This window comes from Spermophilus citellus (assembly GCF_964194105.1).
Source record: "Spermophilus citellus genome assembly, chromosome: 7".
NCBI lineage: Eukaryota > Metazoa > Chordata > Mammalia > Rodentia > Sciuridae > Spermophilus > Spermophilus citellus.
The window spans coordinates 34,028,787-34,045,552 of NC_138188.1; the positions used below are offsets into that span (position 1 = coordinate 34,028,787).

The following is a 16,766-nucleotide window of genomic DNA, read 5'->3' on the forward strand; positions in this document are numbered from 1 at the left end:
TTCTGTTCTTAGTTGTTCTCTTTATATCAAAGCAGACATTTGGCATTTGTTTTTTAGGGCTTGGCTAGCTTCACTTAGCATAATCTGCTCTAATGCCATCCATTTCCCTGCAAATTCTATGATTTGGATTTTTCTGTTTAAATATCAGGTCTCACTATGTTGCCCAGAATGATCCTGAATTCCTGGGCTCCAGTCATTCTGTCTCAGCCTTCCAAATAGCAGGGATTATAAGTATGTTCCACAGCGCCTGGCTGAATTAATTTTTGTATATAGTATGAATATGGATTTTTTTCCACACATTTTTGTGAAAGATTATTGTTTTCCTAAAGAAATGCTTTGGTATCTTTGTGGGAAGAAACAAAATCAACTGACCATGTACACAGGACTCTAATTCTGGACTCTTTATCCTGCTCTTTCAATGTATATATATCTATAGTTTCTTTCCTTCTTTTTTTGGTATCGGGGGATTGAACCCAGTGGTTTTTAACTACTGAGTAATGTTACATTCCCAGCCTTTTAAAAAATATTTTATTTAGAGACAGGATCTTGCCAAGCTGCTTATGGCCTCAGTAAGTTGCTGAGATGCTCATGCCTTAGCCTCCCGAGCAGCTGAGATTATAGGCATGCACCACTGCACCCAGCTATCTATTCTTTCTTTAATACTACATCATCTTGATTAGGGTTTACAGTCCTGAAATCAAGAAGTGTGTATCTCCTCTGTGCTTTTAAAATTCTTTTAGCTCTTTTGCTTTTCCATATGAATATTTTCCATACGCTATAATAGTCAAGTTGTCAGTTTCTACAAAAAATTCTACTCGGATTTTAACTAGAACTGTTAAATCTACAGATTAGTTTGGAGAGAACTGACAGTAACAACACTGAATCTTCGAATTAATAAACATAATTTTCATTTTCTGATTTCTTTTATTAATGATTTGTAGGTTTAATCATAGAGATTATGCACATATTTTGTTATTTAAAAAAATTTTTTAGTTGTAGGTGGACACAATACCTTTATTTTATTTATTTTTATGTGATGCTGAGGATCAAACACAGTGCCTCACATGTGCCAGACAGGCACTCTACCTGAGCCAAACCCCCAGAGCCTATTTTGTTAGTTTTATACCTAAGTATTTCATGTGTCTGTAGATATTGTAAATGACACATTTTATAAAATTTCATTTTCCAATTGTTCACTGTAAAACAATGGATTTTTAAATCTAAAAAGCATCAACATCAGATTACATGGTAAAATATATAATATAGAATGGTATACAATTCAAATCAAGTTTCTTGACCACTATAGATCTCTAGTTTTCCATTGAGAAAGCCCTGGTTAACAGTTTATATCTCATCCCAGAAATAATCTGTGAATTAGATATACTAAAGATCTTCTCATCACCCTTTGAAATTATAAATACTGATCTCTTCCTTGCACTTTTCATTCAATATATCAGTAAATGTCTTCTCACATAGAATATTATAAGATAAGAAACATCTACCTCATTATTTTATTCATAGCTATACAGAATTGCAGAGAATCAAAACTATCCTACTTATTTAACCTGTGTTTAATTCAAGAACATTTGGATTATTTCAAGTTTTAAATTTAATAAAAATGTTATATCTGTAACTACACCTTTATACATTCATTCAAGTATATATTTGTAGTCTAATTTCCTAGTATATGAAAGCTCAGAGGAAGTGTATGTGCACTTTCAATTCTGATAAACATAGGCAAACAATCTTCTATAGGGGTTATACCAACTATTTTCAGAATAGTATCTGAGAGGAATAAAGTAGTTACATAAAGTTTCATAAGGGTTTCTGATGAACACATACAGTTTAGAATAACTGGAACAGAGCCTAGATTGGAGAGAGGGTGAAACTGAGGTTACTAAGACAAAACAGGAAGTTTCTGCAGTAATCAACTAGAGAATATATGAGGGATTGAATTAAGGTAGTAGAGCCTGGAAGAACAAAGCATATTCAGAGGTAGAATTTATAAAAAGGAACAAAAGCCTTCTGAAATTAGGAATTGCCTCTAATACACCATCTTTAGGGGAGGAGTAAGATGGTGGAACAGAGCTAATCAGTGATTCCTGATTTCTCCATGGCACAGAAAGGAAGCAGTGAAGAACAGCTGACCAAGAGAACTTTACTAGAAGTTTATATCTGGATTAGAGAAACTGTGGAGAACAGTATCAACAAGTTTTTTTGTTTTACATAAGACTGATGAGTACGTGGTTTTGCTCTGAAGAGACTGTAGTAAACAGAGTTCAGTGCTGCTGATACTGAAAACAGCAGAGGACACACATTGAGTTTAAGTATTAATACCTTGATATTCCCCCAGCCCAGGGCTAGTAAGAAAAAGCAGCTCATAAAAATAGTCGCTGGCATAAAAGAATATCATCTCAATAGATGGGTAGACAAATAAGTAATATTAAAAAGCAAGGGAAGAAACCACCCCAACCTGCCCACACTTCAACAGCTAATTCTGCTGACACTGTAGTGGAAGAAATAGCATAGAATGAATGTTGGAAAATCACAGTTAAAATGTTCAACAAATTACAGTAAGAGGTAATGAGTAAAATTAGAGAAAATTCAGGAAGTGAAAGACTATTTCAATCAAGAAATAGCAATTCTAAAAAAGAACCAAATGGAAATCCTGGAAATGAAAGCCTCAATAAATTAAATTAAAAATTTGATGGAAAGTATCACCAATAGATTAGACAACTTCGAAAATAGATTTTCAGGCCCTGTAGACAAAGTATATATAATCCTGAAAATAAATTGACAAGACCAAAATATTCAAGAAACCTGAGATATATACCAAGAAACTAAATTTAAGAATCACTCGGGTAGATGAAGGCTCTGAAATAAAAACTAAAGGAATGCACAATCTTTTCAATGAAATAAAACTTGAAAAATTTCCAAATTCTAGAAATAGGATGGAAATCCAAATACAAGAGGATTACAGAACTCCAAATAGGCAAGATCAAAAAAGATCCTCTCCAAAACACCTTATGATGAAATGTCTAATATACAGACTAAGGAGAGAATTTAAGTGGATCAAAAATCTAGGAAACTGCAACTGCTAGAAGAAAATATAGACTGAACACCTCAACATATTGGTACAAGCATCAATTTCCTTAACAAAACTCCTAAAATGGAAGAAATAAAACCAAGAATCAATAAGAGGGATGGCATCAAGTTATAAAACTTTCCATTCAGCAAAGGAAACAAGAGCATGAAAAGACAACCTACAAAATAGGGGATTAATATCCAGAATAGGTAGAGTTCAAATAACTTACACCAAAAAAACCTCAAATGGGAAAAGAACTAAACAGACATTTCTCAAAAGAAGAAAGACAAATGGTTTATATATATATGAAAAAATGTTGAACATCTACTAAATAGGAATGGCAAAATATGGCATAATGAATCCTACTCTTTTTTTTTTTTTAAAGAGAGAGTGAGAAAGGAGAGAGAGTGAGAGAGAGAGAGAGAATTTTTAATATTTATTTTTTAGTTCTCGGCGGACACATCATCTTTGTTGGTATGTGGTGCTGAGGATCGAACCCGGGCCGCACGCACGCCAGGCAAGCGCGCTACCGCTTGAGCCACATCCCCAGCCCCAAATCCTACTCTTATGTACAATCATAATGTACCAATAAAAAAGAAAAAAAAAATGGGGCTGGGCTGTGGCTCAGGGGTAGAATGCTTGCCTAGCACATGTGAGGCACTGGGTTTGATTCTCAGCACCACATAAGCAAATAAATAAATAAAGGTCCATCAATAACTAATAAAAATATTTAAAAAACAAAAAGAAATTAGTTGAATATAGAGTTTTTACATTTTCAATACTGGGTATTTTAAGAGATGTTTCCAGGAACTGCTAAAATGAACAAGTCTGGCAATTATGTACTCAAATTTTGCGCACATATCTAAAGACTAGAATTTGTGTTTAAGAAGTTAACAGAGTTATTTGACAAATTAATACACAACAAGGAAAATAACACCTATGTAGTGAATATAAGTAATAAAAAAATAATATCAGAATACAGAACTGTGAGACCATCACAGGTTAGTATTAAGATAGTAACAATGGTATAGAGAATTAAAAAATAACTTTTAGACATCATTATAGTTCCAGATGAAAGAGAGATCTGTATTTTTATTCTCTCCCTGAAGAAAGGGAGGAAAGCAAAATGGGAATAACTTATGTTTCTAATTTCCTTGCAAATCTGAAGAACAGCTTGAGAATACGAGTGAACTGTATTTAGGGCACTAAAAACTGAGATCACAAAAATGGAAATTTGAAGTGCCAATAATAAATGAGAAAAAACAAAGGGTCAAATATTTTACCTTTTTCCATAAACTACAATAAAAAATACCTAATATAGTCAGGGATATTTGTTTTATTATATATATATTTATTTATTTTAGTTTTTGGTGGGCATAACATCTTTATTTTTTTATGTGGTGCTGAGGATCGAACCCAGCGCCCCGCGCATGCCAGGCGAGCGCGCTACCGCTTGAGCCACATCCCCAGCCCCAGATATTTGTTTTATTAAGAGTAACTTTAGGGCTGGGGTTGTAGCTCAGTGGGAGAGCGCTTGCCTTGCATGTGTGAGGCACTGGGTTCGATCCTCAGACATAAAAAATAAGGCATTTTTTTTTTTTTAAAGAGTGGCTTTACATGAAGCAGTGTTCAAAAAAGTCGAATGTTAGGCATGGGTAATGCTGAGGATTGTGTTACAAGGGAACTGCTCTACCACTCAGCTACATTCCCAGTTGATGTAATCATAGTAATTGTAGAACACTGTTTATGTAATTGACATTAAAATTAATTAATTTTTTTTAAATGGTGCTGTGGGTGAAATACAGGGCTTTGTGTATACAAGGCAAGCACTCTGCCTCTGAGTTACATCTCCAAACCTGACTGTTTTTTTCTGAAATGGGACTTCACCATGTTGCCCAGGCTGGCCTTGCAGTGGGTTCAAGGATGTTTCTGCCTAAGTCTCCCAAGTCACTACAACTACAGGCATCACCATGTCTGGCTTCTGTGACAGACTTGAAATTATGCAATTATTTTGTTATATGTGTCAAAATTCTTATTGCTTTATAGCACTGAAGCATCACTGAAGCATTCCACATCACCAAATGGGAATGAGAGAGAGAATCTCTATACACAATCCTACTATAAAGTTGTTATTTTGGTCTTTGTGACTATCTGCAGTATACCAAATCACTTCTTTCTCATGCAGAAATAAAACAATTATTCTACTCAGTTTTTTCAATTTCTGCTTGTTGTACTCTAACTTGTGAGTACAAAATATTGTAAAATCTGCTGAAGGTTCCCTGAAATATTTAACTATGGGTCTAATACAAAAGCTAAGCCATGCCTAAAACCCTGTATTTGAAATACCTAAAACAGAGTCTGGAATATAGTCATGATTAGAAATTTTCATTACATAATGAATTATTCAGAAGTTTTGAAATTGTTATGGTAGTAATCAATCATATTTCCCTTAGAAGACCATTAAAAATTTTAAGTTGTATTATAGCAAAAGTTCTTTAATTTTTTCCTGCTCTAACACATCTGAAATATATGATAATACTAACAGTAACAGTCAATCGCTATGATAATAATTCTCAAAGGAGAAGTCTGGATTAAAGAATGATCAACTACTTTCCATAAAAGGCTTTAAAATTGTTATTTCAGAGAAGTTTAATTTTAAGACAACAGAGAAAAAATATCAATAATTCCTACCTGTTCTGGCATAGCTCCATGTTCAATTCCAGTCTTTAATAATCTGTAGCAATTGCCAAACAGATCCCATTTTGTGAGATCATGAGCACTAAAAGAAACAAAAGATGCATTAACTTTATTCTAGATAGAGTTCAAGAAAACTTTTATTTGAACTTAGTTTCAGTAAAAGGAAGAGTAAAATAAAACATTTTCTTGGGGATGAGACTGTGGTTCGGTGGTGGAGTGCTTGCCTAGCCCGTTTGAGGCATTGCACTTGATCCTTAGCACCACATCAAATAAATAAGTAAATAAATAAATGTATTGAGTCCATCTACAACTAAAAAAACAAACAAAAAAATTAAAAAAACCTAACATTTTCTTTAAGAATTAAAAAGGATCCACTAAGGAAATGTGTGTGTTAGACCCTTACACGCGTGTGTGCGTGCAAACACACACACACACACACACACACACACAGACACATACACAGAATGAAAAAGAGCTGATACCAGGAATTCACTGAAGAAATCAACAATAAACTTCAAACATTTAACTGAAAGTTTCTACCATATGGTCAACATAAACTCAAACTTCATACATAGGTATCTTTTATTTTTAGTATTTTAAAATACATGTTAAACAGATCCATTTACAACTTTAAAATTTATAACCAATGTGTATGTATGTTTATGTATAGAGAGATAGATTTATATTTGTGTGTGTGTGTGTGTGTGTGTGTGTGTGTGTGTGTGTATCGCAAGGGAGGGAGGTTAAAGGGAGAGACCCTTTCCCACTGAGCTATATCCCCAGCCCTTTTTATTTTTGAGACAGAGTCTTACTAAATTGCTAAGTCTGGTCTCAAACTTGCAATCCTCCTGCCTTGGCCTCCCAAATTGCTGGGATTACACACTGAACTTGGCTAAAAGTTTAGATTTTTGAAACTGCTTTAGAAATCTATAGAATTCATTAAGAGACTCAACCAAAAAAAAAATTTTTTTTGACAAATTTTACTTTCCTTTCTTTATGGAGAAGATGAGCATAATTTTAAAAGATATACAAATTATACCTTGAAAACATACATTTCATTCATTGTACCTTTTTTTTTCTTGTTGAAACTCAACTGTTCTGTTCCCAGAACACTGTAATGAGGAACCAAACAAAAAATAATTTAGGAAAAAGCCCACAGAACTTACTTTCATGGCTTTCCCCATAATTTTTTTTTTTCACTTAAGTTGACAAATGATCATGTAGGTGTTGTGAAATATGCATATTATGGAATGGCTAACTAGAACTAATTAACATATGCATTACCTCATATAATTATTTTTGTGGTAAGAATACTAAAAATCTACTTTCAGCAATTTTTATGGATATAATATATTGTTGTTAACTATATTCATTATGCTGTACAACAGATCTCTTGAATTTATTCCTATTTAATTGAAATTTTGTATTCCTTGAATAACATCTCCAACTCACCATCAATCTTATTTCTTATTTAGCAAGGCTTCTAAAAGCCATCAAAATTATACCCATGAAAGTCTAGCTTATAAAAATAAGCTTATCTAATTTGTTAAATAATACTGATGTACTTCAACTTTTATAGTATATACTCATCATTTTAAATGATAATTTTTCATTACACTAACAGTAAATCTTACATCTTAATTAAATAACTACAGATCATAATTTCTCTGGAGAAAATTTGCATAATAAAGAAAATCACCACCATCTCAATATTTCTCTAAAATTTTCTATCGAAATATATGAATGTTGCTGTGCATGCTGGCACACATCTGTAGTCCTAGTGACTCAGGAGGCCAAAGCAGGAGAATCACAAGTTTGAGGTTAGCCTCAGCAACTCAGCAAGACTCTATTTCAAATTAAAAAAAAAAAAAAAAAAAAAAAAAACTAAACTAAAATAAAAAAGATTGGAGATGTAGCTCAGTAGTGAAATACCCTTGGGTTCAATTCCCAGTACTCCCCCCCTCAAAAAAAAAAAAAAAAAAGAGAAAGAAATACATGAATGTATAAAACTGCTACAGTTTATGTTGATTAGTATATTTTAATCACTGAATCTACTTTAAACAAACAACATACTTGTGGAAAGATGTTAACCGCTTCAAGGTGGACAAAACATTGTAAATATCGTCATCATCAGCTTCTTCGCCCTACAAATTAAAAAGTAAAGATCACCTCATTACCATAACCTAACTCACATTCACACTAAAATCTATTAATACTTAACTGTCTAAAGAAAAATTCTTCATTATATAAACAGTACACATTCTCTAGAGGTAAATAATACAAATAAAAAAAACCCAAGTCTTTACATTTTAAAATAATGGGATAAACATGATTATACACTTTTCTAATTAATATTATACGATAAATTCCTTGAAATTGCTGAGTGAGAGGGTAAAGTTTTACTTTCTTTTTTTTGGTGCTGGGAATTTAACTAAGGGCGTTATGTATACAAGGCAAACACAATCACGGAGCTATAGCCCTGCCCTCAAAGATAATGACTATTCCAGATCTTACAGTCAGCTACTTCTGTAGCTTGAAAATCATAAATAATGTTTGAAAGAAAGAGAAGTTCAAATAGAAAAAATTCTTTTAAAAATCAATTATATGTGTTAAAAAGGAAAATTCGATCAGCCTGGACATCAGAGCACACACAACTACAGGAATTCCAGATTGCCTTATGTAGACTGGGATAAGAGGTCAAGAGATAAGAATCCCAAAATTAGAAATATAACCAGTTGAAGAAGCTTGCTATCTTGAGCATACCATTCAGGTATGGGGATTCCTTAAAAGCATACTTAATTTGTACATTTCTATTCCGTAACACATCGCAATAATACAGTAATATTAAAATGCCAAATTAGGTCCCAGGAAAAGAAAATGAGTTAAGAAAAATCAAACCTCAGAAAGACTTTTCTTAAAATAGAAGGAAAAAAAATCTACCATTAAAAGGAAATATGGGGGCTGGGGATGTGGCTCAAGGGGTAGCGCGCTCGCCTAGCATGCATGAGGCACTGGGTTCGATTCTCAGCATCACATAAAAATAAAATAAAGATATTGTATCCACCTAAAAACTAAAAAATAAAATAAATAATTAAAAAAAGAAAAAAGAAAAAAAGGAAATATGGGGCAGGGGTTGTGGCTCAGTGCTTGCCTAGCACATGCGAGGCCCGCTCAATCCTCAGCACCACAAAAAAATAAATAAGTAAAATAAAGGAATTATGTCTAACTATAAGTAAAAAATATATATTTTTTAAAAATATAACTAGGATGTATTAACTGCAATATGTTGTCAAGTTTTTTTTAAAGGGGCAGAAATTTCTAGATTTTATTTAAAAATGGAAATGATGACACACTCAGCTATCTTGAATATTCAGTTATTAGGTAAAATTATTATTATAAGTACACATTAACTTTAGAACAGACCTCTTGCAGTAGGTCTTCCACAGAATGATTGAATCGATCTACAAACTCATCAATCAGCTGGCTCCGAGCTATGTCAACTCGGTTCTGGATGGTATACTCTTCACTGCATAAAATGCTATAGGTTTTACTGCAGGCTTCTAGGACATCTGATTCTACATGTTTTTCCACAACAAATTTAATCTGTTTTAATAATGCATCTAGATGCTAAGGAGAAAAAAAAGAAAAACAATGACATTTAAATAATAAAAATTAGCATCTATCAAATAAAAAAGACTATATGATTACATGCAAATAAAATAATTCCATTAATAAAACTACTTTAATGGCAGAATTTCAATTTCAGTCTCTTACCTTTTCCATTCTACCTGTGCTGTAGATTTCTAGATCAAAATACTGTGGGATTTGCAGCAAGTTTGCTACTTTTTCTGCATCGGCTGAATACTAGAAGAAACAGTAAAGAAAAAAGCAGTAACTAATAGTTATGTTGAAAGCAAACTCGGGGGTATATTATCACAAAACTGTAAATGAAACAATACCTTTGATAATAACATAGGAAGTGTGATAATAAAATGCTCAGTCAATTTGTTTCTATCATCAATTTGAGTTTTCCTTTCTTTGGCAGTTAGCACCTGGAAATATATTAAAACAGTAAAAGAATAAGAGTGTCATGTGCAAATGTATAAGTCTAAAATGTTATACAGAAGGATGAAGAACTGGCATATAATAAAACCAAGAATTTTAAGAGAAACTTAAACTACTGAAAAAATGCAAAAATGTTAACATTCACTGTTCTTTATTAAATAACTAAATTACTATTTTAACGTACATAAAAATATAAACATTTCTATAAAAACCATAATTAGGAATATAAAAATATTGAAAACAAAAAGTAATTTTTCTAGAGTTTTAACCTCAATGTATTATTGGTTCACTCTCACATGTTAAACACAAACCGATACTATTTAAAGTAGTCCTCTTTTACAACCATCAGACACTAATAAATTTTCATGTATTTTTAAGGCATATACTAATGACATTTCTGAATTCATTTATATTTAAGTCTTCTTGTAACTGTGCTCATAAATCTATTAGGCAGCATTCAAGAGAAATTGAAAATAGTACAGCCTGAGATCATGGAACAAATTTAAGCTGATAACACTCAGTACTTTAGACTATATGCAACTTATTAAACCATGGGTCCTTTCAAAAATAAAATATTAAAATGCAAGCTCAGTTTAAGATCATTTCCCCAAAGTATTCTGCATTTTGTTAATATTCCGAAGGGATTTTCCATCTTAATATTGAATGGCTTTACAGAACAGAAATTTTCCAATATAAACTATCACTATTTAAACGTGAACCCCAATGTTAAGAATACATGAAAGTAGATGCCTCCTATTTGATTATTTCATACGCTTATATTTTGAACAACAATCACTTGGAATGATCTACAAACTACTACAGTATTCAGTTCTGCACAAAATAATTAAAAGGACTACACATAAAGTCAAATATGTGTTTAAAAATGTATTCAGGATATCAAGGAGTTCTGAAATTCATCTAATAATAGATCAAAGGCCTAAGGACACTGATTTTAGGGAAACAGCTATTTTTGACCAGATGATAATTTTCTCAGGCACTCTACATACAATGAACTCATCTGGTCTTCATAATACCTCTGATGAAATAATAAAAATGGCCTGATACTTATTGAGAAAGAATTTGCTAATATCTAACAAAAAGTTTATGCATATCCTTCCTTTGATCTAGCAATCCCATTTCTAGCAATCTATCCCACCAATACACCAGGTATAAGAAAGAAATGACCCATGCACAAGATTATTCACCATAAAGTATTTCTAAGTATCAAAAAACTAGCAACAATCCAACAGTCTGTTAATAGGTGGTTTTCAGTACCTATACAGCCATTAAAAAAAAAATCATGAAAATATCTAAATAAAGTTATGGAGTGATATTCAAGACACACTGTTAAATACAAAAAGAAATGTACAGAACAGTGTATAAAGTATGCTACTGTTTGTAAAAAATTGGTAGGCAGAAAGAATTGAGAATAAGAATACTTGTAGGTATGTGTGTTTATACATTTCCCTAATTTACAAAACAAAACGCTGGAAAGATAAACTAGAAATAAAACTGGTTCTAGTAGGAATGAGGTGTAGAAGGAGGTCCTTTATTTTTATTTTTTTTTAAAGAGAGAGTAAGAAAGGAGAGAGAGAGAGAGAGAGAGAGAATTTTTAATATTTATTTTTTAGTTCTCGGCGGACACAACATCTTTGTTGGTATGTGGTGCTGAGGATCGAACCCGGGCAGCACGCATGCCAGGCGAGCGCGCTACCGCTTGAGCCACATCCCCAGCCCAGGAGGTCCTTTAAATAAGACTTTAATGAAAGTGAACCTCGGGCTGGGGATGTGGCTCAAGCGGTAGCGCGCTCGCCTGGCATGCGTGCGGCCCGGTTCGATCCTCAGCACCACATACCAACAAAGATGTTATGTCCGCGGAAGACTAAAAAATAACTATTAAAATTCTCTCTCTCTAAAAAAAAAAAGTGAACCTGGAGCATTTTATTCTGCAACAAAGTGCTCAAAATGATAATGTCTGAATTAGGAATTAGCCTAAGGGTCTCTCATTAGTCAAAGCTGGAAGAATATACTTTTTTAAAAGACTTTTATTATGGAAAATTTCAAAAACCCTCTAAAGCCCAGCAATAACTATTTAGAATTATCATTCTTGTTCTCAATTCTAAAGTTTTTTTTTTTCTATTGCATTTTAAGGCAAATCTTTGTATATAATTTTACCATTAAATATTTACATGTCTTTAACAGGACTTAAACAGTCTTTTTACAATTTGTTCAAATAAGAATTCAAACATATTTGGTTGCTATGTCCCTATGTCCTTTACATTTCTGTAATCTCTAAATGTTCTCCTTTCCTACATTCTGAATTGGCTAACTATAGTTTCCTTTAAAACATTCTTTCATCCCCATATTTTCTTGAAAGCAATCGTTTCTGGAAGCTTGATTACATGGATTGTTTTCAGCCACGTCCCTTCACCCAGCCCAGGAACACTTCAAAGGTGGCAGCAGTTTTCACTTTTAATCAATGAATTCAGATGATAGCAAAGCAATCTATCGTGGAATTCCTCATTAATCTTTCATGTAACTACAGGCCATTGATGATTGTCATCTAGATTATTTTATTTGTGTGACAAAATAATATTTTAATTCTGTTATTCCTCCACTTATTACCAGTGACACTTCTACCAAAAAAGTTTGCCTCAATAAATATTTGGTTACCCAAAAATCTCAGTATTACCAATACAGGAAAACTAAACATTGTGTGCCTTTCTGATATGATGTAGTATGGAGTATAAAACATTATTCCTGACAAAATCTATAACCTTATTGGATCAAGCCTTTATAATTAACTTTCAGATTACAAAAAAATTATGTTAAGAAAAACTAAATGAAGTGCTATGAAGTAGCAATAAGAGAAACCAGAAGGAAAACACGTTTTTCCCTCCTATCTAGTTGTTCTCAATTGAAAGAGAAATATTAGTTTAAGCATTTATTTAATGTCTCAATTTCTTGTTTCATGTATTTTGGATTCTGTTGTGTATATAATTACTGTATTTTCCCAATGTATTACTGACCCCTTTATCTTAAAATATCTCTTTTGGTTTCTAGTAACATTACTTAAAATCTATTTTTATAATATTAATAATCTCTTCAGCTCTCTTATGGTTATTCATTGCATAATGCCCTTTGCCATCCTTTTACTTCCAACAAATCTGTCTAAATCTGATGCAGTATGACAATACCTTCTTTTTTTATTGGGGGTGGGGGGTGCACAGTGCTGGGGATTGAAATTTTCACCTGCATTCATATTCAATATAATTTCTGATATGGCTAAAGATACAAAATCCAGAAAGGAAGAAGACTAGGAGGAGGGAGGAGGAGAGGGAAAGAGGAAGAAATTGACCAAATTATATTGTTCTATTGTGTGCACATATGAGTAAAAACAAATCCCACTGTTATTTATAAAGCATGAGTAAAAAAAATAGCAAGCTTTAACTCACAAAAAGTCATCCATTTTGCTGTAATCTATATTTATTTCTTTAGTTCCTCTTTTCTGTCTTTACTTAAAGTGTACCACCATAATTTTCATTTTCTTTTTATATATGAATAATTGCTGTAGGAATTATAATATACTTCTTTACTTTCAACTGGCTCCAGGTTAATACTAAATTACTTATACAAAATGTAGTAATTTTGCTGCAATATAGTTTCATATCCTTTTCACTTTTTTTGTGTTTTTACTGTCAGATATATTATGCCTGTATTATAAACTCAACAAAATAGCACTATAATTATTGACACAATATCATGTCCCATTAAAAAACAGATGGAAAAAATACATCTGCCTTTTATACCCATTCACAGATTATAGTTACCATCTGATGACATTCCTTATATGGCCTCAAAGACTTAGTATTTCTTTTTTTTGTTTTTGGTATCAGAGATTGAACTCTGGGGCACTCAACCACTGAGCAACATCCCCAGCCTATTTTGTATTTAATTTAGAGACAGGGTCTCACTGAGTTGCTTAATGCCTTGCTTTTGCTGAGGCTGGCTTTGCAATCCTGCTGCCTCAGCCTCCTGAGCTGCTGGGATTATAGGAATGCATCATCACGCCAGGCAAGACTTAGTATTTCTTATGAGGCAGGTCTTCTAAGAACGCAGTCTCTCAATTCTTGCTTTTGTTTATCCAGAAATGGTCTTAACATATCTTCATTTTTGAAATATAATTTTACTGGGTTAAAAATTTCCAGAGGGCAATTCTGTTGAATATTCTGGCCTCCACTGTTTCTGATAACAAGTCAACTGCTAAACCCTATTGTAGTTGACTACTCCTTGACTTGTTTCACTGCTTTCAAGATTTTCTAGTTTTGTCTTTCAACTGGGTGACTGCTGTGTCTCCAAAGAAACAGTTTATGTTTATTCTACTAGGGTTTTGTGTTTATTCCACTTGGATTTGTGAATCAATGTTTTTCATCAAATTAGGAAAGTTTCTGGTAATTACTTCTTTAATCCAACATGTGTGCCTACTGAGAAGACATTTCTACTGTCTTCCTTTTTCCCTTTAGTAGACATTTTAAGATAATACATGTAACTATGGCTTTTAACTTATTTTTATAATTTTAATGTTTTTTTTAGATGTGCTTTAATTTCACACATACTTGCTGAGCTTGGTGGTACATGCCTGTAATGCCAGTGGCTTGGGAGGCTGAGGCAGGAGGATCTGTGATTTTTCAGTTAAAATTTTGGCTGGTGCATCTGAACCACCAACTTAGATTATAGAAACAAGTTGGCCACTTCCAGTCAACAAAAAAGCAATGGGCTTTTACCACTTGTCCATACTGTATCAACTCTCTGACAACAAAACTGCTGGTACTTGCTGCTAGTGCTACCTGGTAAAAGATCTCACCAAGTAAACTTGTGGGAACGTGTGTGCACGCGCGCACTGTAAGCCTAAAATAGGAAGGCTGCAGATTCTTCTGCTTTTACCTGAAACTTCAGCACTTTTTAAAGAAAAAAATACATCTCCATTTTTTTTTTAATCTTTGGTGAATTTGAATGTTTTAGATAGAAATTTCCAGTTTACACTTGTTTTTGCAGAAAGGATTTGCCTACCCTTTTATACCAAGAGAGAAAAGTCTCTCTACCTGTGATCATTTCAACTTGTCCAAATAATATCTTTATTATTAGTCCCATGTTATAGAAAAGAAAACTAAGGCACACACACACACACACACACACACACACACACGCAAATCTTCACCTATCCAAGTATTACATGGCTGCTAAATAGAAGAGCTTAAAGTTAAGCTGTCTTCCTTCTGAGCCTTTATGCACTCTTGATATAAATATGAAAATTCTTAAAGTACTACATACATACCATAGTAGAAGTAGGGACAGATGTTATGGTATCATGAAGGGAAAAAAATCAATTTTTGGAATCCAAGCCCAGTAGACACAATATAAAAATGAAGTATCATAGATGTATCATTTACAAAAATAGTATATTTGGGGGGATGTAAATTCCAGTAAAATATCCAAATATTTAAGACAGTCAATTACATTAAAAGCTTTATTGTGGATTTCTCATTAAGGTAACTTACTCTCTTGCCGGTACCCCTTCCCACTGGAGGATGTGCCTCAGCAGCTTGACGAATTGTACAAACCATTAGCTCTATAAGAGCACTTTCTTGCCGGTCAGACATTGCTAAGGTGAAACAAAATACATGAATATGAGCAGACAGTTTTACAATAACCATGTGCTAAAAGTGAATGCAATTATTAAAAATCTAAAAACACAATATATTACTATGAAGAAGACTTAAGCTATGTATTTTGCTGTTTTTTTTTCCTTTTGTTTTTCTTACAGAAGTAATATATGCTTGTTGTCTTAAGTCAAATAAGAAAGAGGTATATAAAGTAAAATTTTGGTCTCAGTTCTAACACCATACTTTTGAGTAGGCAATGCTAAAATTTTATTTTATTTCCTTACATATTACTCCAAAGCTCATACAATTTTTTAAAGGTTTAAAAAAATTTTTTTAGTTGTCAATGGACCTTTATTTTTTATTCACTTATATGTGGTGCTGAAAATCAAACCCAGTGCCTCACACATGCTAGGCAAGCACTTTACCACTGAGCCACAACCCCAGTCTAATTTTCTAAAGCTTTTTAACAAAAAAAATCATGCCACATATTAAAAAAATTAATAATACTTTTAAATATCTTCAAATATATACATATATAATTATAATTATTTAATATACAACAACTTAGTCAGTCTTCTCCTGTCTACAGTCAAAATTATTTTCAGATTTTTGACACCATGAAAAGTGCTGCAATAAGCATCATTAATGCATATATACTTAGGTAACTGATAAACTTATTTCTGAGGAAAAAATTCCAAGAGTGGGAATAACTCATCAAAAGGCAAATCTCAAAAACAACAAATCTAAGATTATTTATTGTAGTTTCCAATTGCAATGATGATAATGTTTGGTTTTTCATATCACTGCCAGCACTGGGTTTTATAAACCCCTTTAATTTTTGCCAGTCCTATGGTTGTGAAATGTTATTTCATTGTTATTTTGTTCCTTTATATCTACTGATCAGCAAGTATTCTTCCCCCCAACCCTCTAGGATTTATCTTTTTTTTTTTTTTTTTTTTTGATATGGGATCTTGCTAGGTAACCCAAGCTGGTTTTTAACTCAGAGGCTCAAATGACCCTCCCATTTAAGCCTTCTGAATACATGGGATGAACTACAGGCACATTTCACAGCATTTGACTACTGAGATTTTTCTTATTGTTCTTTGCCCAGTCTTCCATTCTTTTTGTTACTAAGATGTAGTAACCTTTGTCTTCTGACTCTTCTTAGTATCTTATTAGACAGAACTGTTACCTTTTAAAAAGTCACATGTGTCTCCCGTTGGTTTTGCTTATTGGTGTATATTAATTATACAGAA

The 16,766-nt window shown here is 32.8% G+C and overlaps 1 protein-coding gene across 4 annotated transcripts in view; it reads right to left on the reverse strand.

Annotated features, from left to right (window-relative positions):
• The window catches only part of STAG1 (STAG1 cohesin complex component), a gene marked incomplete at its 3' end in the record, with an annotated part of 366,347 nt that overhangs the window by 55,665 nt on the left and 293,916 nt on the right, over window positions 1-16,766 (reverse strand). For all 4 annotated transcript variants that reach the window (XM_081301202.1, XM_081301203.1, XM_081301204.1 and 1 more), the window contains 6 exons: window positions 15,406-15,509; window positions 9,742-9,834; window positions 9,557-9,646; window positions 9,206-9,409; window positions 7,856-7,926; window positions 5,777-5,864 (listed from right to left, as the gene is read on the reverse strand). In XM_081301202.1, coding sequence (XP_081157328.1) covers window positions 5,777-5,864; window positions 7,856-7,926; window positions 9,206-9,409; window positions 9,557-9,646; window positions 9,742-9,834; window positions 15,406-15,509 — 650 coding nt within the window. The remainder of the gene's footprint in view (window positions 1-5,776; window positions 5,865-7,855; window positions 7,927-9,205; window positions 9,410-9,556; window positions 9,647-9,741; window positions 9,835-15,405; window positions 15,510-16,766) is intronic.